This window comes from Vitis riparia, chromosome 18, assembly GCF_004353265.1.
Source record: "Vitis riparia cultivar Riparia Gloire de Montpellier isolate 1030 chromosome 18, EGFV_Vit.rip_1.0, whole genome shotgun sequence".
Taxonomy (NCBI): Eukaryota; Viridiplantae; Streptophyta; class Magnoliopsida; order Vitales; family Vitaceae; genus Vitis; species Vitis riparia.
Genome location: NC_048448.1, coordinates 25,648,170 through 25,674,204, shown reverse-complemented (window position 1 = coordinate 25,674,204; position 26,035 = coordinate 25,648,170). Strand labels below are relative to the sequence as shown.

Genomic DNA, 26,035 nt, shown 5'->3' with positions numbered 1-26,035 from the left:
ATACATATCTTATCCTGTCTCGCCAACTAAAAATAGGCTATGACTTTTGATAAGTTTTTGTTTTATTTAGAGTTTGTATATGTTTTTTCTTACTCATAAATAATCATTAACTTTTCTATCATTTATGCTTTTCGTTTAGCATGTTTGCTTGATTACCATTGAAATTGTGATCATTTTCATGTTAGTTCTCATTCTGCATTTCGTTGTTTTTTTTGTTTAACTCGATCATAATTTGTTTTATGTTAATGAATATTTTAGTTCTTAGTAAAAGTTGTTTATTTGAAGTATATATAAAATTTTTATAAATTGGGGCATGTAGGATTTACTAAAATGTTAGTAAATTAGATCTTCAAAGCCAAAGATTTGGCAAGATGTTGTGTAGTTGTGTAGATTTAAGAGAGAAAAGAAAGTAGCTAGTCATGCTTAGCTTGTGTGCCTGATAGATATATGTTTTAAAAAAGACCCCATGTTTAAATGGTAAAATTCCATTTTCATGCTTGGCTGCCTATAAACCTGTATTTTGTCCTTGGTAGCACAATGCACATGCACTCATATATGTTTCTATCTTACATTAGATCTTTAGGTCTTTGACCATGTTTTGCAGGTTATTTTTCCTTATCTTGGTAAGCTTTGGAGCCTATATGCATATTATGAGGAATTACAGAGGAAAGATAGTACAAAGGGAAGTAGTTAGTAGTATTTACAGGGAGGTATCAAAATTTCGATATTGAGAATACCTGGTATCAAAATTTTGATACCAAATTCAACACCTTAATGACTGTATTGCAATTTTGATGCCTTTGGGAAATCCTATGGTTTGATAACATTTCCAATCTCTCATGCAATTTGATACCTCTTATGCAATCATGTGTTCTATTATTTTCCTCGAGAAAATTACTCATTCAGAGCGGGGAGCGGGGGGTGAGGAAAGGGAGGTGGGTGGTTTGCTGTAAGATGAGAAGAAAAAGGAGAATTTTCCTATTTGAAGATTGAAGAATGAGCTTTGGATTTCAAGATCACAAAAACAATATTAGGTATAGTATTACCATCGGAATTCTTGGAAAAGCCCATTCTAAGCCTTGGATTGTTGGGGTGCACAACTATCTTCCTAGGGATGCTAAATATAGACAATGGAAGCAATAATAAAATAAAACTCTAGATCTAGGTGCTAAAAAAACTTTACCTATGGTCTAAATGTTCCTAAATAAGCCTTAATCGATAAAAAAAGATGGTGTGGACCTTAGAAACCTCACAATTTTCTACCCGATGGTTCTTTCTTGGATAATGACACTTAAGAATGGTGGAATTCTCACTTCGGGATGAAAGCTAAGGATCTCTCTCTTAAGAAGGCAGAATAAATGAAGTGTTTAACTCTAAATCCCCAAGGAGTTTATATAGACTTACTTGTAGGTTTAAGTGACTTGAGCCCAACTTGAGCTTAGGTCACTTAATTTAGTCCATTGGGTCCTAAATAATTAATTAACTCTATTAAGCTCCAATTAATTAATTAACCTAATCAAGAATGACCATTCATAAGCTCTTATGTAACATTGTATATTTACAAAAATGTGCTTATGCACATATATGAATAAGGAATTCAAATATTTCTCAAATAATATGCTATTGAGGAATATGAACTTGAATAAAAATATTAGCTCAATCAGAACTCAATTCTAAAATTAATTTAACATTCCACTACAGAGAATTAATTGCACTCTAATATTCTATGATATTAAAGTAAGATGTAAAACTCGAGTCTGTTACTTAATAATGACTACATGCAAGCTCCCTATAAACTAGCGTAGGTAATCTAATGAGGTAGATATTATTAATCTCTCAAGATTACCTCTATCATCCTTAGGTCTTAGATCCTCCTCTTATGTGATCAATTGACATACCTAGCACTCCAAGAGCATATGTCAAGTTCTACTTAAGGAATTATTACGAACAAAGATTTCATGATCACATGTTCTTAAGATCACCCAAAGGGACACACTATCTCAAACCTATGAAATATCATGATGCCTATCTTAAGAATATCCGTTGTCACACCACCCCACCAATGGGTTGGGCCCTAAGAATAAAGAGACATGGACTCTCCTTATGGACAAGATTAGACATGTTTGTAGTAGGAGTAACCATCCCAATGGTGGGGTTCCTTACTTGGTGATATTAATAGTTCAAGAACAATGGTTATACACTTAACGTTGGATATGAAGTGGTCAAATCATCCACCAGGTCCCACTTGCATAGTCCATAGGCCAAGTACCTTTATAGTTAAGGTAGGAAGGTCAATTTGAGAGCGTCTCAACTAGTAATAAGATCATGACTTGCCCATCGTAGGCTTGATTCTTATAATGATGGGATACCTTGCAAATGGATATGTACTCTTGAGAGCTCTACATTTTTGCTAAATTTATCCTTGTTGTGTATGCTCATTTTAATAATGTATAGTTTTTATTCATATTATAGATATCATGTCTTATAATCCGATTAATTTGATTCTCACTACTTATAAATCGACAAGACCAAGTTATGTGGATTGAAAAAGAAATATGGACATAGTACCACTAGTGGAAAAGAAAGAGTTTTCGACTAGAATATAACTTTCATTCTTTGCATGTATCCACTACACCTACATTACAACATTACCTCTCTAGTATTTGACACCCAACTCACCGAGTTTTCAAAACTACAACTGCATCCCTATAGTTAGGGAACCACAATTTTACTTACACATATTTAGGAGCGGTTAGTATTGCAACCTCAGTTTCAGTAACAAAATGGAAATGATGCAAAAGACCCATGGTTCAATACCATGGTGAGGTATCAGATTATGCTAGTGGAGAACTCAATACTCCACTCCATGGCATCATTTGAGCTCCTCCAATATCAAAATTTGACACCTTAGGATTAGGTCTCAAACTAAGCTAATGTATGTCATCTATGTTCTGATTAGCCTCAACCCTATCTTTTAAGACCTATTTCTATATATTCCAACCTTGAAAATAGTTTTTGAACTAATCTTAAATGATTTACAAAATGTGAAATTCCAGTTAGACCTAATTTCATTTTAGTCGAGATCTATTGCATTACTTCATTCATGGGTTGTATATTATTATTTTGTTGGGTTAGGGACTTTGTTTGTACATCGTTTGCCTTTGCGATCAAGCTAACTAATTTCGAAAGGAGTTGTGATTTGGGCTATACAACTATAGTTTGAGAGGAGCATCATTTTCTAGTGGTCATCATATCACTTCACGGGATATGCACCGCCACTCTCATTCTTTATCATCTTGGAAAGCTTGATCAAATCATTGCATTGTTCTTGGAAGACGACCAAGTACATAGAGATATACCTAGTTCATAGCACCATATGAAGCCCAATCATTGAAGACTTAGAGCTCAAATCTCGACAAGGATATGCATGTGTTAAGTGTTTCTTTTCCTGGCTTTATGGCTTGGCAAGATAGTTGAATGTACCTACACCACACATTTTGCTCCCATAGATCACTAATGATAAATGTGAGAGTCATAAAATGTGTAAACCAACATGAAGTCTTAACCATTATGAAACCCCTAGGCAATGATTAATACTTGGTATAGAGGTGATGGTTCATGCTCCTGTGAAACATTTCGTCTCTTCAGAGGCATGTAGAGGATGCCTAATTATCGGATGAGTGATATTTAGCATCATCACTTCTACTTATTTGCAGACAATTCTCTCTGGAACCACTGACACAATAACAATTGGTCTAGTGTGGGCGCTCTCATTACTGCTAAACAACAGCGATGCCTTGAAAAAATTCCAACAAGAGTTGGACTTGCATGTGGGAAAGGAAAGGCAAGTAGACGAATCGGACATGACGAAGCTGGTCTACCTCAATGCAGTGGTAAAGGAAACACTGCGTCTATATCCAGCTGTACCGCTCTCAGCACCACACGAGTCCATGGAGCAGTGCACTGTGGGTGGCTACCATGTGCCCAAGGGCACGAGCCTCGTGACCAATATATGGAAGATCCATCGTGACCCACGTGTATGGCCAAATCTTCATGAGTTCCAGCCAGAGAGATTTCTCACCAGCCATAAGGATGTTGATGTTAGGGGCTAACACTTCGAATTCATTCCCTTCGGAAGTGGTAGAAGAATTTGCCCTGGAATTTTCTTAAGTCTCCAAGTTATGCAGTTGGCCTTAGCCAATTTGATACATGGGTTTGATTTATCAACCATTTCCAATGACCCAGTTGATATGAGTGAAAACTCTGGGCTAACCAACCTCAAAGCCACTCCACTAGAAGTCCTTCTCCATCCATGTCTCTCTTCTCATCTTTATGGATAGAGAGAAGCATCTCCCTACATATTTGGCAATTTCTTTCTAGAATAACCTTGTGGCTACTCGAGTCTCCACTTAAAATGTTAATTCAAATATTTGGTTGAAGTGTAATTCATCTAAATTTATAGATTATTAATGATACAGGGATTTGGGTTGATGTCTTGGGCCGTACTGGAGACTTTTTGGGTCTTAATGTTAGTCCATGCAGCTTCACTTTAGTTATTGGGTGTATATTAGTTCATACAACTACTTTTTCTCTCTCTCTATGAGGTTGCATTATTATTGGCCAAAGTTTGTTGGGTGTAGGTGTTGCAACTTCTCTCCCTTCCATTATTGAATTTGGAGTCAAAATAGCCTTTTTATTGTTTATGTTTATTTTTTATTTTCTAATGATATCAATTAGGCACTCTTCCAAAAATTTAGACTTATGTTAGTCATACTATGAAAATAAATTAAAATAGATAACAACTTTTAAAATATAAGTAAAAATTTATTTCCATATTTAAAAAATTGAAGGAAAAACATATAAAAATTTAAAATATTTAAAACTATAAAAAGCAAATAAAATAAACACGTGATATCTTTGGTGTTTAATTTTTTGTTCTATTATCTGATATCAATACAAAAAAAATCTTTAAACACAATATTCTTTTATATTGCACTTATTTTTCTAAATTTTCTTTTAATTTTTCTAAATTTTTCTCATCATTTGAAAAATAGATTTTAAATCAATCAACACTTTGATAAATAAAATTTATTAATATTTTAAAATGATTTTAAACTTAAAAATCAATTTAATTATAATTAGAAATCACGAAAATCAAAACTAATTCAATTAATTAATTAGAAAGTCATATACAAAAAATTATTTTAAACTAGTTTATTTTATACATATAATTATAAATTTAATTTTTTTTCAATAAGAAAATAAACACCAATTCAAGCAAAACTTAAATGTATTGGGTTTATTAACAAGTAGTTTTTAAAAATAAGTTTAAAACTTAAATGGTAAAACAGTTAATAATAGAAATCTATGAAAAAAAAATGATATAGCACGACTTTAATTATTATTTCACTTTTGTATAGGACCATATTTTTCTGAATTTTTTTAACTAGAAAATAAGTTATAGATCAAGCAAGGCTTAATGTGTTAGATTCGTCAATAAGTTTAATATTTTTTTTTTTTATAAAAAAAAACCCAAGCCAATTAATATCATTAATTTATAGATTAAAGACTCTATTGTTTCTCTTTTATTTAGAATCATATTTTTTGGATATTTTTTTTCATTATACAAATAAACTTCAAATTAGGCAAAACTTAAATAAGTTAAATTTATTAATAAGTTTAATAATTTTTATAAATAATTTAAAACTCAAATTGACCCAATTAATATTATATTTATGGACAAAAGTTAGTTTAGAAGGATTAATCTATGGTTTCTCTTCTAAAAATGACTATATTTTTATAAATTTTCTCAAACTTCAAATCAAGAGAGACTTTGTGTCCAATTTTTAATGAGTTTAAGTTTTTTTTAGAAATAATGTAAAATTCAAAAAATAGATGTAATCACTAAAAAAAGAACAAAAATGATACATTATGAGTAATGATTTTGACTTTCTCCTACATAACCAAATTTTTTAAAGGGACAATTGTGTTAAGGGGTACATGATTGTGATAATGGCCCTACATACTACACGCTTTACATAATTGGGCTAAAAGAGTAGAGAATTTTAATATTGCTCTGAAGTATATATGGATAATTTATCAATGAAAAATATCCAACATACCCTTAATATGGGTTTTAAAAAATCATCATCTCCATTTCCAGCAAATAGGCTTAAGATACATAATAAAATGCATATTTAGCCTCAAAGAATAAAAGTTTATGCAAGTGAATAATAGATGTGAGCATTACATCTATTTAATCTATTAAAATTTATCTTTAAGTACTTTTCATAATTAATATGTTAAGATTTCAAGAAAAATTTTAAAAATAATAAATAAAATATTTCTCAAGATCTATTTAATATTCATATAATTTTTATTTTTTCAAGTTGCAGCTATTATTTTAATTTATTTCTCATTAATTTAACATTCGATTACTCTTATTTTTTATTTTAAAATTTAATTAAATAACAATTGTATAAAACATGTATAAATAAGTATATCATAAATTTATGTACATATTTTTCTTCATAGATCTTTTTTATTTTCCATACCAAATTATTAGAAATTTACTTACACAAATGCACAAATGTTAAATATAATTTTATTTTTCACATTTTTACACGTGTATAAGACAGTCATACTAAGTATACTTGACATTTTCAATTTATTAACACCCATTAAAACGTGTAAATATACTCATAGATAGACTTACACAAACTTTGTATAACTAGTGCAAACTCTTTACATATTTAGTATAGATTTCTTGTACATGCATGCATATATATATATATATATATATATATATATATATATATATATATATATATATATGATATTTATACATATGTGTAAACAATTTTTTTAGTGATATAAAAAATAAACAAAAAAAGAAAAATACATAAATATATTTATAATAGGTAGACTTGTACAAGTTTTATACACTTCATACAAATGCTTTATATATTTAATACAATGTATTATACATTTGCAAAAATGTAAAATATTTGACATTTATATAAATAATATTTTCAATGGTTTCATATCGAAAACAAAGAGAATCAAGAACAACACACGGATAGAGATATATGAATGGTAAAGGAGATTTTTATCCATAAATTTTCATAGACTTGGCAAAAATTATGTAAGGCATGTATATTATTACATTAATATATCCCTCCAATGTAATTGTCTTTATTATAAAATATAAGATTCTATACCACTATGGTAACTTGTGGATGATCATCCATAAATATCTTTTGTAACTCTCTATAAAAGGGAGAGACCCCTAATGAAATAATAGAGAGTTTTTTTTTTCCATGCATTCTATTTTCTTCTTACATTCTAATTTCTTTTTCTTGTTTTCTTCTCCTTTCACTTTATAATTTTACAACACGTATTAGCACGAATAGTCCCTACAAAAGAAATATAAAGATTTTCTTTATTCAAAGAAATAAGAAAGACGTTATTCTCTTCAGAGAAATAGAAAGACGTTATCTTTTTCAGAGAAATAGAAAGACTTTTCTCTCTTCTCTCTCACAAAAAGGTATGTGATAAACTTATATCATGATTTTCTATTTTATTACCCTTTGATTTTTTTTTTCATTTATTTTATTTGAATACATAAATATTACAATCCCTATAACCAGAAGTTATGAGATAAATTATAAATATGGTAAATTCATGACCAGCAGTTATGAAAATATGTACAATCTCTATAACTAGAAGTTATGAGATAAATTACAAATTATGGGGTAAATTCATAACCAAAAGTTATGAAAAATATGTGCAATTCCTATAACCAGAAGTTATGGGGAAAAATTATAGAATTACAAATACATGACCAAAAGTTATGTATATGATCCCAAATTATTTATTTTTAATTATATGGTATAATTGAGTGTTATACCAAACAATAATATATAGCCAGAAGCTATAAAATAAATAAATGTTCATAGCCTGAAGCTATGTACAAATTTATATAAAATAATCATAGCCCGAAGTTATGAAAAAGAGAATATATATATATATATATATATATTAAATTTTAATTCTTATTTCATATTTATACATTTTTACCATATTTATAATTGATAAATTTTAGGTCATTATATTTTTAGATATTGTTTACTTGAAATATTGTTAAAGCATTTTATTAATAGTTTATTATAATAATTGAAATATTTATCTGATTAATATTATATATAGCTTTCAGATAATGTCAAACCTTGCAAAGCTTGAATTTGTTGCCCTCGATATTTTGGGCAAGAACTACTTATCTTGGGTTCTAGATGCTGAAATTCATCTAGATGCGGTGAATCTTGGAAATACCATTAAAGAAGGAAATGACGCATCCCTGCAGGATCGCCCCAGAGCTTTGATATTCCTTTGCCATCACATTGATGAAGGATTAAAAGGTGAATAACTTACGGTCAAAGATCCTTCCAAAGGCATGCTATGATTGGATGCACTTGAGATTACAAGATTTCAAGTCTGTTAGTTACTACAACTCGACCCTATTAAAAAATTAGCTCACAATTAAAATTGTGTGGAGAAAAGGTCATTGAAGAAGATATGCTTGAAAAAACATTCATGACTTTTCATGCCTCGAATGTGCTCCTACAACAACAATATCGAGAGCGTCGTTTCACTAAATATTCAGAATTGATCTCATGTCTTCTGATGACTGAACAAAATAATGAGCTATTATTGAAAAACCATTAATCTCGTCCTACTGGGTCTATGTCATTGCCTGAAGCCAATGCCACATCTGTTCAAACCCTTGGACATGGACAAGGACGTGGATATGGACGAGGTCGAGGACGTGTCGTGGTAAACACAATTCTTCTCATCATAGTGGTTCTCAAAGTAAAAAGAACAACTCAAACAACCAGAAGTGGAATAATTTAGAGGCATAACCTGAAAAGGGGATAGAACCACAAAGTAAACATACTCATGAGAATAATTGTTATAGATGTGGTATGAAGGGGCATTGGTCGCATACCTGTCGTATGCCCAAACATTTGGTCGACCTTTACCAAGCATCAGTAAAATGAATGAAAGTTGAAATGAACTTCATTGATAGTGATGGCCAAGTGGATCTAACCCATTTAGATGTTTCAGATTTTTTTGAGAATCCTAATGGGAAAATTGACCATCTAATTGATGATGGAAATGTTTGTTATGATTAAATGTTATGTTTTTATTTAGTTATTTTCAAATAGGTTTATTTTGTTATCATCTTTAAACACATTGTTTGTTGTTCATCTTTTATAGTTCATTTCACATTTTATTATTTATCATTTAAATTATTTTCTTTATTTATACTTAAAGATACATGGATCTCTCTCATACCTTGATCCATCACTACAATTAGTTTGATTATTGAAATACTTCCTAGTTATTTCATGTATAAATTGCTCCACACTTACAAAATCAAATGTCTGAGATACTTACGAAATATATAACTTTAAATTATCTTTTCATATTTGTTTTATTATGTTATATATGCTGTCATTGCTTTTACATAACTTATTAAGTTAAGTTATCATCGATGACTAATATTTTTCCATTGATTTTAACTTTTTCTCTATGATAATATTTATTCAACTCTTTAAAGACGAAGCCTTTATGACAATGTTTTATGACTTTTTAGTTTGATGAAACTCTTGTCTCATTAATTGCACAACATTGATGACAAACAATGTTAATTCTATATCAGGTGATAGAAACCTAATTAAAGGCTCCAAAAGAGCTTATAGTATGTCACTAGTAGTATTTGATTCCATGTGAATAACACTTTATATGATACTAGATCCAGAAGAATCTTGTAAAACCAACTTGGTTCCCCGAGGTAAAATATTGTATGAATGTACATTATAAAACTAGAAGTTTTTATTTAATGACTAGTTTACCTATACACTTAAAAGGTAGAATGACATGTTGTGCCTATTATCATTTTAATGAGACAATTTTCTCGCCGTTAGGGGGAGAAGAGCCAGTTCTAGAAGAATGACGTGAAATTATTTAGAATGCATTGACTTTGACTCATCTTGATTCTCATACAAATCAATGTGAACTAGAATTTCAAAGGGTCATTCATTTGCAAAATCTTGCAAATCAATTACAAGATGCATTCATTTATACAAAGAAAATAACAAAGTCATATATTCTGGCTGCAAATACTCTAGCACGGATTGATGTCCCTGTAGGACAGTTAACAAATTAATCTAAGATACGCTTGAAGCGTGGTACTATCAGCTCAAAGGATGTAACTCCCCGGAAGAGGAGTACCCAAGAAAAACTTGGCACTCTAAAAGAGGCCATAAAAAATGACTGATCAGTTTAAAATTGATAAATCTATAGCCCCAGAAAAGGCACAAACAATGTAGAAAGCCCATGAAGAGGCAAATATTAAACAAGAAGCCCCTGAAGATGCACATATTGAACAAGAAGCCCCTAAAGAGGCACAAGTACTTGAAAATTGTGAGATCTTAATAAGTTATGTATACACGGGAGAAAAATGAGATCAAAATAATATTATTATTAATAATATTTTTACTTTCCAAGTGGCCTCCGATATCATAAGAAATGATGAAGATCCTGAACCATGAAATGTGGAAGAATGTTGACATAGAAATGATTGGCTAAAATGGAAAGAAGCTATACATACAAAGTTAAACTCATTAACAAAATGAGAAGTTTTTGGACCTGTAGTTCAAACACCTAAAGATGTAAAACCTATTGGGTACAAATGGGTATTTGTATGAAAAACGCAATGAGAATAATGAGATCATAAGATATAAAGTGCGATTAGTAGCACAAGGTTTCTAGTAGAAACCTAGTATTGACTACAAGGAAACATTCTCTCCTGTCATGGATGCAATCACATTTCATTTCTTAATTAATTTGGTAGTCCTAAAAAGACTAGATATGCGTCTCATGAATGTTATTGCAACATATTTATATGAATCCATGGATAATGATATATACATGAAAATCCCTGAAGGATTTAAATTGCCTAAAGCAAATTGTATAAAGCCTCGTAGCATGTACTCAATCAAGTTACAACGATCCTTGTATGGATTAAAGCAATCTAGACGCATGTGGTACAATCGCCTTAGTGAATACTTGCTAAAAGAAGGGTATGTGAATAACCTTATATGCCCATGCATCTTCATTAAGAAATCAGAAACCGAATTTACAATCATTGCAGTGTATGTTGATGACTTAAATCTTATTAGAACTCCTGAAGAGCTCATAAGAACAACACATTACTTGAAAAATGAATTTGAGATGAAAGATCTTGGAAAAACAAAATTTTATCTCAGCCTGTAGATAGAGCATTTTCAAAATGGAGTTTTAGTACATCAATAAACATACATTAAGAAAGTTTTGAAGCGTTTTTATATGGATAAAGGGCATTCTTTAAGTTTTCCAATGGTTGTCGGATCACTTGATGTGAAAAATGACCCATTTCGTCCTTGCAAAAAAGATGAAGAATTACTGGGTCCTGAAGTACCACATCTTAATGCTATTGGTGCACTTATATATCTTTCCAATTGTACACATTCAAACATTGCTCTTTCTGTCAATTTATTAGCAAGATACAATTCTGATCCAACTCGAAGACATTGGAATAGTATCAAACATATATTGCATTATCTTCGCGGAACTACTAATATGGGTCTATTTTACTAAAGGGAATCAAAGCAACAATTACTTCGATATACAAATGCAAAATATCTTTCAGACCCACATAAAGGTAGGTCACAAACAGGGTATGTGTTTAATTACAATGGTACTGTTATCTCATGGAGATCTGTCAAACAAACAATGGTGGCCACATCATCAAATCATTTAGAAATACTAGCAACTCATGAATGTATATGGCTAAGGTCAATGATCCAACATATTCAAGAAACATGTGGACTATCTTCCATCAGAGGTAATGCAACCAAGTTACATGAAGATAATGCTCCTTGTATTGCACAAATTGAAGGAGGATTCATAAAAGGTGATAGAACTAAGCATATCTCCCTAAATTCTTCTACACTCATGAGCTCCAAAAGAAAGGTGAGATCGATGTTCAACAGATTCGATCATGCAATAATCTAGTAGATCTATTCATAAAGGCGTTACCTTCGACCACATTGAAAAAGTTAAGGTATGACTTTGGAATGCGAAGATTGAGAGATCTACCATTTGAAATGTTGAAGAAATCATAATCATGTTTACATGAGGAGGAGAATGATAATATGGATATACTACACTATTTTTTTATTCGTCTAGGTTTTGTCCCATTGGGTTTTACTGGCAAGGTTTTTAACAAGATAGTTATAGTAATCCCAAAGAATATTGTACTCTTTTTCCTTCACTAGGGTTTTTCCCATAGGGTTTTTCCTAGTAAGGTTTTAATGAGACATATTCTTATGATCATCCAAGGGGGAGTGGTATAAAATATAAGATTTTGTACCACTATGGTAACTTGTGGATGATCATCCATAAATATCTTTTGTAACTCTCTATAAAAGGGAGAGACCCCTAATGAAATAATAGAGAGTTTTTTGCCATGCATTCTATTCTCTTCCTACATTCTAAATTATCTTTCTTGTTTTTTTTTCTCCTTTCACTTTATAATTTTATAACAGTGTTTTTATTTTTTATTTTTTTATTTTTTTATTTTCTCATCAAGCAAATATATAAATTAAGTGAAATATAATTAATACTTTAAATTCTTTAATAAATCTTCTCATTTTTAATTTAGAATTTTAAAAATTGATCCAATTAATTAATGATTAAATCAAAACTATTTAGAATACTTTATCCGCAGTTGAGTATTAAATATATATATATATATATATATATATATATATATATATATATATATATATATATATATATATATATATATATATATATATATATAAAATGAAAATTTTACTCATTTATAGATTTAAAAGTTAAACTACTTAAAATTCATTTTAAATAAAACATTATTAACAATGATTATTTTTCAGATATTATTATTATTATTATTTCAATTAACTATACTTTTATGGAAATGTTAATATATGTACTTTTATAACATATACTAAAATAGTATATTTTTTAATAAAAAATATAATATATGATATTTTTATAATATAAAACTAAAGTTACACAAAGTACATGAAGCGGTTGAAACAAGTGCATGAATCTATTTCTTTATTTTCTTGTTATGCGAAATCTGCTTTGTTATTCTTGAAAACAATCATTTCCCAAAAGGCCTGTTTTTCACCATCTATATCTATATTTGTATATGAAAATTCACTAAGGTTCTTGCAGAATTGGTTTACATCAGTATATATATATATATATATTTTTATTTTTAATAAGATTTTAATTAAATTTAATTAATATAAATTGAATCTAATTTAAAAAAAAAATTAAATAAAGTTTATTTTTAAAAGCAACTTGTCCAAATAAATTCTTTTTTTTTTTTTTTTGAAAAGTGTTTTTTTAAAAAAACTTGCTAAATACTTTTATTTTTTAAAACTACTAAAATAGCTTTTTTTTTCTTTAACTTAAAAATAATTTTTACAAATAAGTGTTAGAAAACATGGTCAAATGTTTCTATTTTGAAATAGAGTTGGATCTTTGGTTTCTAATTTGAATTAAAGTTGTATTTTACAAATGTAGTTTATATCTTTTAAGATGTTGTTTTTTAATTTGAATGAAGATCTACATGCAATTTTTTTTTTTAAAACTCAAATCACATCATCTATATGCCATTTCATCATCTATATGACATTTCTTTCTTTTTATTAAAATTGAGCCTTACGTAAATAAAGCATTATTGATATTTTTTAGGTATTTTTCTGTCTTTTATAGCTAAAAGGGTGAGCTAACTATTTGTTAAGAGTTGTTATGCCTTGGGTTTAGGTCTCATACCATATAAGCCCTTCATTATTATTTTTATTTTATTTTATTTATTTATTTATTTTTCATCTTAGTAGCTTTTCAATTCAATCAATGAAGAATAATCTTATTCTATTTTCCTCTATTTTTTGATATGGTATCAAAGCGTTTTCTTCCACCCCTTTCTCTATTGTGCTCAATCTGATGGCACAAAGTAGCAGCTCAAATCGCTGTTAAAGTATTCGTTTTAGGTAGTTTGTTAGTGATATGTTAGTATTTCCTATTGATAAGGGATGTGTTGTTTAGGTTGATCTATTCTTTAGTTATAAACCACGTTTCTAGTTAGATGTGGATTACTTTCAACTCTATTTGAGTTATCTTGTAAAGCTATTTGTAAGTCAGTAAGTTTCTTATTTAATAACAAGATTTCTTAACAATCACTCCATCGTCGGCAACTTGAATGCCGTGTAGCTAGAGGATTCATCTAGTCCTTATCTCCTTCAAAATGGGGATCACCTAGGACTTATCCTTATTTTTCACCTACTAACGGGACCCAATTTCAACACCAAGAGTAGCGTGATGTGTATGGTACTCACAGCGAAGAACCAGATCAGCTTCATCAACGGTTCAATTCCGCAACCAACGGAGGAGGATCTTCTTTTCAACCCTTGACTCACTTCAATAGCATGATAATTTGTTGGATTCTCAATTTTATAGACAAAGAAATAGTTGATAACTTAGAGTGTTGTTGAAGTTTGGAGCGATCTTCCTGATCGATTTCACGAGAGTAATGGGCCACAAAATTTTCAAATTAAGAAGCAGTTTATTGGTTTAAATCAAGGTTCATTAGATGTGAATACATCTCAAAACTCTGTAGGATGAATTGAAATATTATCAGTCCCTACCTAATTGTCATCATGGAGCTACGAGGGCTTGGCTTGAATTTCAATAAAGGGAATACGTGATGCAATTTCTTATGGGTTTAAATGAATCTTATGCTCAAACTCGTTACTAGATTCTTCTTATGGATCCATTACCTCCAATTAGCAAGGTTTTCTCACTAGTTTTGCAAGGAACGTCAATGATCTATCAGTCTTGGAATTCCAAGCCTTGATCCCATTCTTGGTAATGAATTCAATCCTGTTGTTATTTCTTCATCAGTTAATCAGAATGTGAAATTGAAAAAGGATAAACCCGTATGCTCTCACTGCAATATTCAGGGACGCACAATGGACAAATACTATAAGTAGCACAATTACCCTCCCGGATATAAATTCAAATCCAAAACTCAACAAATAAAGGTTCATGTGAATCAAACCAGCTCTACAGTATATGAAGGATCAAGTTTCTTTGATTCTGTTTTGAGTGCCTTGACTTCAACTCATTGCCAACAACTTATTGCTCTTTTGAGCTCGTAACTCCATGGAAGTGCTCATGTCTCACTGGAATTGCAGAAGTCTGGTCTCTCTGTATCTAGCTTCAGTGGTATATACTTTTTCTCCACTTTCTCATTTCCTACTTTTTCTTTTTCATCAAATTCTTAGATACTCGATGCGGGTGTGACCCATCATGTTTGCTGTTCATTGAATTCTTTTATTTCTGTTGATTCCATAACCAATTCATTTGGTACTCTACCGAATATTTCCTCTGTCTCCATAGCCCAAGTAGGTTATGTTCCTTTATCTAGCAATATCATTCTTAAAAGCATTTTGATTGAATCTTCTTTCCAATAGTGCACTTACTCAAAGTCACAACTACTCAGTCACTTTTCTTTCTAATTATTTTTTCATTTAGGACCTTTCATAGGCCAAAACGATGGGGATGGGTAGAAGGCATGGGAACCTCTATGTACTGAATTCTTCAAGTTTTTCCTTGCAATCAAATTTTAATCAAAACTCTATTTTTAGTGGAAATCTTTGTAATTTAATTTCCTTATTTCAGAAAGATCTTTGGCATTGTCGTTTGGGACATCCCTCCTTTGTGAAGATTCAAAGTTTAAGGAATGAATTGAATATAAAAGAAAATTTTTAGTGTGATGATCCCCATTATTCTATTTGTCATTATGCTAAGCAGCGTCATTTACCCTTTATTTCCTTTAATAATTTGTGTGTTCTTCCATTTGATTTAATCAATCGAATTGATATATGGGGTCCATTCCATGTTTACAGTACTGAAGGTTTTAGATATTTTCTCACCATTTTTTATGATTGCACATGATTCACTTAGGTGTATTTTTTGTGTGCCAAATATGATGTTTTGATCATTCTTCCTCAATTCTTTTCTCTAATCCAAACTCAGTTCAACACCACCATCAAAACAGTGCGATCCGATAATGCTCTAGAATTATCATTCACTGAATTTTTTAAAGTTAAGGGTGTTACCCCTTGTCATTCTTGTGTGGATACTCCTCAACAAAATTCAGTTGTTGAATACAAGCATCAACACATTTTGAATGTGGCTTGTGCTTTGCTTTTCGAATCTAACATGCCTTTGGCATATTAGACTAATTGTGTACTCATTGTTGTTTATCTTATAAATAGGACATCTTCTCGACTCTTATCCAAAAAAACTCCTTTCGAGTTATTATGTAATAAACTACTAGCATTTGCACATTTTCAAGCCTTTGGCTGTCTCTGCTATGCTTCTAGTTTGAAGAAACATCATTCAAAATTCTCTTCTTGAGCTGTTCAAGTTGTTTTCCTTGGCTATCCTCCTAGGTATAAAGGGTACAAATTACTTAACCTTTCAATCAACACTGTTTTCATTTCAAGGGATGTTATTTTTCACAAGTTGATTTTTCCTGTCAAATAGGATCAACTCTTTGCCTCTTATTTGGATTTCTTCTCTGATCGTGTTTTGCCATATCTTTTTAGTGATGACATTCCCATTCCTAAATCTTTTTCTTCTAATCCCCTTAATCTTGTTTCTCATGCCCCTAATCTTGTTTCTCATGATATATCTTCAATTGAATCTCTTACCATTCCTCCTACTACATCTGAATGCCCCACTCCAGTTAGGAAACCACCATCTTACTTGTGTGACTATCATTGAAATTCTGTTTCATCAATTCATAGTTCTAGTCATCACCTTCTTTCTTAGGCTCTTTGTTATAACCATTTCTTTTCTTTTTACCGAGCCTTTGTTCATTCCATTTTCTTGAACATTGAACCTACTTGTTACACTAAGGCTGCTATGATTTCGAAGTGGCAACAAGCCGTGCCTTTGGAGTTACAAGCTCTTGAGAGTAATGGTACCTGGTCACTAACCACTTTACCTATAGGTAAGCAACCAGTGGGATGTAAATAGGTTTATAGAATTAAATACAATGCAGATCGATTTATTGAGAGGTATAAAGCTCGTTTGGTTATGAAAGGGTACATAGAACAAGAAGGTATTGATTACCTTTAAACTTTTTCTCTTGTTGCCAAGTTGGTTACTGTTAAGGTGTTACTTGTTCTTGCTGCCACGCATGGTTGACATTTCACTCAATTAGATGTTAATAACGTTTTCTTGCACGATGATCTCCATGAAGAAGTTTACATGTGCCTTCCTCTAGACTATCACCATGAGAGAGAGACTTCAACTACCAACACAGTGTGCAAACTACATATATCTCTCAATGGGCTTAAGCAAGCCTTTAGACAGTGGTTTTTAAAATTCTGAAGTGTTCTCATAAAAAAGGGCTTTAAGCAATTTGCAGTTGACAGATCCTTGTTTATTATGGCAACTCTTTTACTTCTTTGTTGGTATATGTTGATGTCATAATTGTTGCTAGCAATAATAAGAAATATGTGGAGGATTTGAAAAAGTTCCTTAGCAGTCAATTCAAGCTTAAAGACCTAGGAAATTTGAAATACTTCTTAGGTCTTGAGGTAGCAAGATCCAAAAAAGGAATATCAATCAATCAAAGACATTATGCTCTTCAAATTCTAAGTGAAGTTGGTTATCTTGGGTGCAAAGCTCAAAAACCCCCCAATGGATTTGAACATTAAACTTTCATAGGATGAGGGAGACCTACTTGATGATCTTACCATGTTTAGAAGAATGATTGTCAAGCTTTTGTATCTCACTAATAACAAGACCAGATCTATCATATTCAGTCAATCAGCTTAGCCAATTTCTTGCTAAGCCAAGAGTTCCTCATCTTCATGCAACTTATCATATTCTTCAGTATATCTTATCATCTTTTCTTGGTAAGGAACGGTTGGTCAAGGATTGTTCTTTTCTACTTCTTCTTTCACTGTTTTAAAAGAGTTTGTTGACTCGGATTGGGTGACATGTCTGGATACTAGAAGATCAGTCATAGGTTTTTGTATCATCATTGGAGATTCTTTAGTTTCTTGGAAGTAAAAAACCAACACACTGTTTCAAGATCTTTAGCTAAAGTAGAATATCGAGCCATGGCAAATGCTACTTATGAATTGATGTGGATGCTCACCTTGCTTAAGGATTTACATATTCAACACTAGCAAATCTTGCCATATTGTTCTATGACAACCAAGCAGCTTTACACATAGCTGCAAATCTTGTCTTTCACGAGTGAACTAAGCATATAGAAATTGAACGTCACATCGTGAGAGAGAAGCTCTAGAGTGGGCACTTGAAAACTCTTCATGTTTCATCTTGGCACCAAGTGGCAGACATGATGACAAAGCCTTTTTTTTCTTGCTCAGTTTGTTTTTCTTCTTGACAAGATGGGAGTGCACAATATTTACTCTCCATCTTAAGAGGGAGAATTAAAATTGAGCCTTATGTAAATTAAGTATTATTGGTATTTTCTTATTTTTTGGGTCTTTTTCTGCCTTTTTTCAAGGAATCATGAAATCTCAAGAACACTTCCAGGCCCAACCTAGCGACATAATCCTGAGCAGTGCTCCTAAAACCGGCACCACCTGGTTTAAGGCTCTAACCTTTTCCATCAAACTGAGCATCCGTAGAATTTACAAGCATCAGTTTCCTATAATTGGTGCTATTTCTTCTTGGGATTTTAATTACGTAGAGCCTAAAGATATTTATGCTGACATCCCTCAGAATTTATTGTTTTAGCTATTTCCCTTCACCATATGCCAGACCTATGAACTTTTAAAAAGTAGAAAACAGAGTATCTGCAATTAATAAACTAGCTTCGTGTGATCTTGAATAAAAATTAAAGCCGGCATGGAGGAAATTTGCAAAGGAAACCAACATTTATTTGCTGGAGCATGCAATTTATCTGTGCACTGCGTCTTATCGAGGTTATGGCAGGTAGACCTAGTAGCTTCTTCCGTCCATGCTCATTTCTTTAATCGTACATTGAATGTTGTGAGGTGCTCACCAAATTTTACAAATCCATATATAGGAGCGGACCCAAAACAAAGATTAGGTTCCTTGCATGATAAAAAATAAAATGTTTGTTTAATTTGTCATTGTTATGAGAAATGTTTAAACTTAAAGTTTATTTTATGGATTTGCAAATGTAAATGCTTTTTTGGTTTGGTTTTGCCCGAGCATGATATGGGTATTCAATTTAGCTGTTATTTCATTTTTCAATTAATGGGATAAGGATTATGAAGAGATCAACAAACATCTTTATAAAAGATAAAGACAATTTCATTGAAATTCTAGTAATCAATTACCTGATTTTAGGCCTTGACTCACACTTTGCGAAAGAATCTTGTAGAGGAATCCTTAGGTTTTTGGGGCATTGGTTTCTCACTAATGTTTACATTATTCAAGTTGACATTATCGCTTCTGCTTCGCTCATATGCTTGCTCACGCTAGTGCTTCCCTCTAGATGAAACACTCCCCTATTGATGAGATGTTTGTAGTTGAAAAATTAATGTTAGGAGAGTTAAGCGAATCTTTTACAAATTAAGGGTCTAATTGTTTATTAATGTTGGAGACACTCAAATTTATACAATAACAACTCCATATTTTGTCCTTTCAATTTTATATTTGACTAAAGCTTCAATAATTGAAGGCCCATGCCCATTCTCTATGCTAAGATTGCATGAAAATGTCAACAATTCTATTAAAATCATTCATGTTCATTTCACACCTCAAGAAAGGATTCTTCATAATTCTTATATGTTTTGATATTGATCAATTAACCAGGGCTATTGTATAATTAATATATTATTCTTCTCTTCTTAATTATATTGTGAACAATAGATGAGCATGTTGAATGGTTTCATTGGTTACCTAATTTTAATATTTGAAAATAAAAAAAATGAAAATGTCTTATATGAGTAGCTGCAAATGATAGCTACTTTGAACCATTGTACCTCTAAATATATATGATTTCTAATTTGATTCAGAGTTGCATCTTCAAAATGCGGTTTTAAAATTTGAATAGAGATATTTATTTATTTTATTGGAGTTATATTTGGATGGCTAAATGAATTGACCCAACTCAATAAATAATTATTTATTGGGATTGGGGTTAGGTTTGAGTGTCCCAGTGGATTGATCCAACCTAATAAATAAAAATAGGAGATAAGTTTTTGAAAGCTTTAAAACTACTCAAAAATTGTTATAAAAATAAAAAAAGAAAGAAAAAACAATGTGAATCTCGAATCACTTTCTTCCAATGAGAAAAAACAAATAATTCTTCTTTTTAGGACGAAGTCTCTAGTTAAGTTTTTCTTGTTTTTTCTATAAAAATGAGGATCAAGGTTTTTATGTTGTAAAAATAGAATAATTATTGTATTTGTAGTTTCATTCACGGATTATGAAAAAAAAAAATTATCAATGAAATAATGAAATTGACATGTTCGGGCATTTTTAAAGGTAATATGAAAGCCTTATTTTCTTTACGATATATAAGCGTTGTACGTGATATTGGTTTATGATAGTAAATTGCGGAGGATGCTTGCATATCATAATTTTATTTTATTTTATTTTTAATCATGGAGCACATTTTGGCCCAAAACTGCCCGTGACTGCCGGGTGGCTGGTAGTGGATCATTGTCATGCACCAACTCCCACGGTAGCAGGTAGTGTATCTTTGGATGGACATGCACTTGTATAGATTTTTTTATGATTTATAATATTGCATTAATGTTCATGAATGAACATTGCAATAATAGTGTAGATTTGATTTGATTTGATTTGATTTTTTAAGATATTTGATTTGATTTGATTTGATTTGATTTATAATATTGCATAAGTTTTTTTTATTTGGAATAATAATCAAACAAGAAATTGGATAACTTTAGAAAATGAACATATGATTTGGAGTTACTCTATAACAATGGAGTTTCTTTCCATAAGCATGGGTATGTATAGATTGTTTCTTTCCTATAATGGAATCCTACTTTCCTTCTGAAAGCAGCGCTGACTCTCCCCTTCCTACCAAATACAAAGAGAAAATCTCAACTCTTCCCAAACATCATGGCTGGAGAGTTAATGAAGATTTTTACCACTACCAAGGATTCTGGTGCTATTCCTTCTTCCTAGAAGGAATCATGAAATCTCAACAACACTTCCAGGCCCAATCTGGTGACATAATCCTGAGCAGTGCTCCTAAAACCGGCACCACATGGCTTAAGGCTCTAACCTTTGCCATTGTGACTCGACACCATTTCGATGACTCCACCAATCCTTTACTCACAACTGTGCCCCACGAATGTGTTCCCTTTTTGGAAGTGGATGCTGTAGAGGACGCCTTCCACCGGAGCCCAAAACTTCCTCTGCTGGCTACACACTTGCCATACACTAGCTTGCCAAATTCCATAATGTCTTCTCATTGTAAAATTGTGTACATCTGCAGAGAGCCCAAGGATGCATTTATCTCCCTGTGGCACTTTATCTGCAAGTTGGCACCTCAAGAAGAGGAACACGTTCCTCTAGAAGCGGCTCTCGACATGTTCTGTAAAGGAATATCACAATATGGCCCATACTGGGACCATATTCTAGGGTATTGGAAGGCAAGCCTGGAATGTCCTGAGAGAGTACTGTTCCTGAAATATGAAGATCTGAAGAGTGACACCTTGCATTACATAAAGACATTGGCCGATTTCATGGGATGTCCTTTTTCCCTGGAGGAAGAGAGTGAAGGGGTGGTGCAGAAAATTATGAACTTGTGTAGTTTTGAGACTTTGAGCAATTTGAAGGTGAATAAGACTGGAATGCATCGTTCCAGCACTCCATTGGCGACCAAAAACGATGTGTACTTCAGGAAAGGAAACGTGGGAGACTGGAAGAATCATCTGACGGATGAAATGGTACAGCGTGTAGACCAGATAACTGAACAAAAATTTAGTGGCACTGGCTTGATGTTTCTGCAGCCATGAGTTCTCTGCACGACGACGTGGGTTAGTAACTTCCATGTCTAGAATCCTAGTTTGGAAGGAATGGGTATCACTCATTTGTTTTCATTCAATGGTGTTTTTCTCCTCCTTTTGTAATTACCTTGTTGCATGTACTGCATGAAAGAATAAAGTGAAGGGAGTGAATCCTTTATTTTGTTTGGTAACTACAAAGGATTGAAATTCCTACATTCCTTTGATACATCATTATCAAGGCAGCCCATCAAATATACTCCACCTGGAACTGAATGGAATAAATAATAGAAGGCACTTTCTATATATACTGAAAACTCACCTTCCCTCTCTAGTCTTCTTGTTGGAAAAGTAATTAAGACCCTTTATTTGAAGCAACAGGTATATGAGCCTTCTTGATTAGCCTTCTAACCATCTAAACATAAATATGATTTTCCGTGTTCACTACAAGAAATTTCATATTTTGCTACATGATTTTTTGGCATGAATATTATTTGATGAAAAAGAAGTCCAGCTTTTTTTGCATGGTAAAGAGATTAATGTTAGAGTTTGGTGACCCGAATTTAATTTGGTTTGATCTGAAAAACTCGTAGTATGACATATGTGGTGAAACTATAATTATGAGATTTTTTTAAGGGTCTTTGGTGATAGCGGAAGTTTTCTACGTAAATTTGTGTGTTCTTATTCTATTTATTTTTTATTGTCTATTCTCATTATTATGTAACAATTAATTTAAGGATGAAACTGGTAAAATGTTATATTTAGTCATATTGGCTAATGAGTTCTCATAAGATTTGGGTGTAAATATTGTATTCATAGTAAAAGATACCGTTGATCACATTATCAATTTATAGTAAATAGTTTTATAAAATTTTATCACAAATGTTTGTTTATGATTTAAAAAATCACATTTATATGTAATAATTTTATTTATGACAAATAATTTTTATATAGACAATTTTAGCATTATTGTGGAGGGTGACATGAATCCTATTTTAGACTTTAGCTTTAATTTCTAATTTTCTATAAAGTTAACATTTAAGAATTTTTTTAATGTAATTTTTTTCCTTTCTCATATTTGTTTTTAAAAATAGTAAAATTTTTAAAATATATAAGAAGTTTGAGAGCAAATAAAAAAAAAAAGAAAAGAAAAGAAAAGAAAAAGAAAACTTGTGATGGGCAAGTAATGCAATCATGGAGGAACAAAGTGGCATTCCATTTTTTATAATAATTATTGCCAGATTCACACCAGTTTCATGGAGGTTCAGATTTCAAAAATATTTTGGATTTTGTTTGGTTACTATTTTTTATAAGGGATAATTATGCTTTAGGGACATTTTAGGTTGAAAATGGGTTAAACTTTGCATAATTCGTTTGAAAAGTGGGAGGAAGCTATGAAATTGCTCTCAAGGATATCAAGCTAATTTTTCAGCCATAAATGCCCAAAATACCCTTAAGAGACTTTTTTTTTTTTTTTTTTTAAAGTGAGGTGGAGTCCCAAATTTGACATGGCATTAATACACGAGGAGCAACAAAACACAAAAAAATCACCAAATTTGTGAAAATGAAAAGCCCTAAAATCTCTCAAACTCCCAAATCCCGACTGATATCCATCTTCTAAAAATCCAACTGACATCCCTAAAATCTCATTAAATTGTTGTTTTTGGGAGCTTTGCTTTATGGGTTTCTAGATGTGGTCTCAAAAGTAGGTGAGATGTTATACTATTGTTCTTGAAAAAAATCAAGGGAAAATAGAAACGTAAGGATTATGATTTTTTTTAATACTACCTTGAAAATGCCCCTTAAGTCTAGTGGGGTAACACTAAGGTAGGGGAAGGGGGTGAATGGGTGTATTAAAAAATTAAATAAAGATTTATATGTTATACCCAATTTTTATCTTGTGAGATATCAAGGTATGCCAATTCTTTTTATTGTAAGTAATTCAAGCAAAATATCAAACAATAAACAATGAGGCACAAGAGATTTTTACGTAGAAAACACCCACAATAACTATGAAGACAAAAAACCACAAGGTCTAAGATCACTAATCTAAATTCACTATATGAGATCAAGTTACATAGAGTTTCTTAACCACTTTACTTTAAGGACTTACTCTTTAGTGCCTACAATTTGATCCACGTCTATGACGCAACAACCTCCAATTGTTCCAGTGATTACACTTAAGCCTTGTTGAAGAGATGAAGGTCTTCAACCCAAGATTCAAATATCAAATCATTGAATAAAAGATCGGGAATAGTGTGCCATGTTAGGCTTTCTCTCTAAGAGACTCTTTTTGAAATCTCTTCTATCTCTAAATGATCTCTAACCCTTAAAGGGGTTATAATGAGGTAGGTATAGGCAACTAGTCTAGAGTTTTGGTTTTCGAAGAGTTTTAAACTGAATTTCTGTGAAAAAATCTCAATAGCATTAGCATGATAGCTCTAACCAACTAACCCACCGCTTGAGCACCTCGGTCACTTGAGCGATAAGAAATGCTTGAGTGGTCTTAAGCGTTTGAGTGCTTCAGGTCGCTTGAGCGAACTTGCCCTTTTAAAAAATATTATTTTTAAATCATTTTAAGTTCAAAAGCAAAACTGATTCTCTTTATACCTCATAGGAGCCTAACATGCCATATGTCAAACCTTTCTAGACATACTTGTGACTTTCTGATTGGATAAACAACAACTCTTGATCTTTAATGGAGAGTAAGTCACTATTTAAAGGGACTTTTATGACCAAACATTAAAAGAACAAAATTGCTAACATACGAACCAGACTCAATGTCTTAACATAACAATTTTAGGTTTTTGGGTGACCGAGAAATTGGTACTATTGTTTGGTTTCTAAGAAAGGTTGGGAAAATTTCTAGATTTTTCATCATTTCTAGTTGTTTGTTTTTCAGTCTTTGGGGGTATTAAGAGCATAGACCTCGGGCTCTATTTTCCTCAAATTTTCCTTTATTTTTTCTCAACTACCAAATTTTGAGTCTACTTCCTTATAGGTCATTTTTTGAGGAAAAAATTCCTAGGCTTTGTGAGTTTGGAAAGCGATCAACTATCTCTGACGATTTTCAAAGTGATTTGAGAATCTAGTGTTTGGGCATGTATATTTGGTAAGGAGTTTTTTGTTTTTGAAAATGGGTTGTGAACCATTGTAGCTTTCTTATATTATTTCATAGTTGAAATGGTGAAAATATTCAATTAATACCACAATGTAGTACTAAAAACAAATAGTCTGAAACTATGCCCTAAGGCTCTAGGTACATGTGATACATAAAAACACCTGGTTGGAATGTGAAGAACTTCAAGAGAATGACATTATGATTTGGTGTACTAGTGTAGTCTAAATGGACCATATCATTTGGCATGGATTGGTATCTATCATCAGAAATGTCAATAGAATATCAAGGTGTATTTTTTTTTTTTTTTTTAAGATTTATTGTTGAGGGTATGTTAGAGTTTACATATTTGCTACTTGTTCTCATATTTGTTCAATCTTGTAATATATTTATAAACCATATTGGGCATTATCAATGCAATTTGGTTAATTCCATTGTTGTTTCTTATTTCATAGCTTGGTAGTACAAGAGACTAAAGATGTTCAGGTTAGATTCTTTTATTGAGTGGTTGCTTGGCATCTACTGCTAAAAGGAAACCAGTAATTTGTGCATCATTTTCTCTATTTGCTTATTTCTTGTTGTGTTTTATAATAAGCATCTAAGCTCCAAATTTATATTGGGTTAGTCTTTTATCTTTATTCTTAGTTCATTTATAGGGTTATAAAAATTAAAACCTTCTTTAAAAGTAGCAGATATCGAGTCTCGCAATTACATCTATCTAATTATATCTTTATTTGTTGATTCCTTTGCCAATGTT

General features: G+C 31.5%; 2 protein-coding genes across 2 annotated transcripts in view; one reads left to right on the top strand and one right to left on the bottom strand.

The window, feature by feature from the left end:
- LOC117905578 overlaps nucleotides 1-26,035 on the bottom strand; it is a 68,022-nt gene that overhangs the window by 34,594 nt on the left and 7,393 nt on the right.
- On the top strand, nucleotides 21,151-22,357 carry LOC117907627 (flavonol 3-sulfotransferase-like). The gene has a single exon (XM_034821244.1). The coding sequence runs from the start codon at nucleotides 21,183-21,185 to the stop codon at nucleotides 22,170-22,172; it is 990 nt and encodes a 329-aa protein (XP_034677135.1). The 5' UTR covers nucleotides 21,151-21,182; the 3' UTR covers nucleotides 22,173-22,357.

Bases quoted from the DNA above. Each gene is read 5' to 3' on its own strand.
- LOC117907627 (XM_034821244.1), top strand. From the start codon at position 21,183: ATGGAATCCTACTTTCCTTCTGAAAGCAGCGCTGACTCTCCCCTTCCT.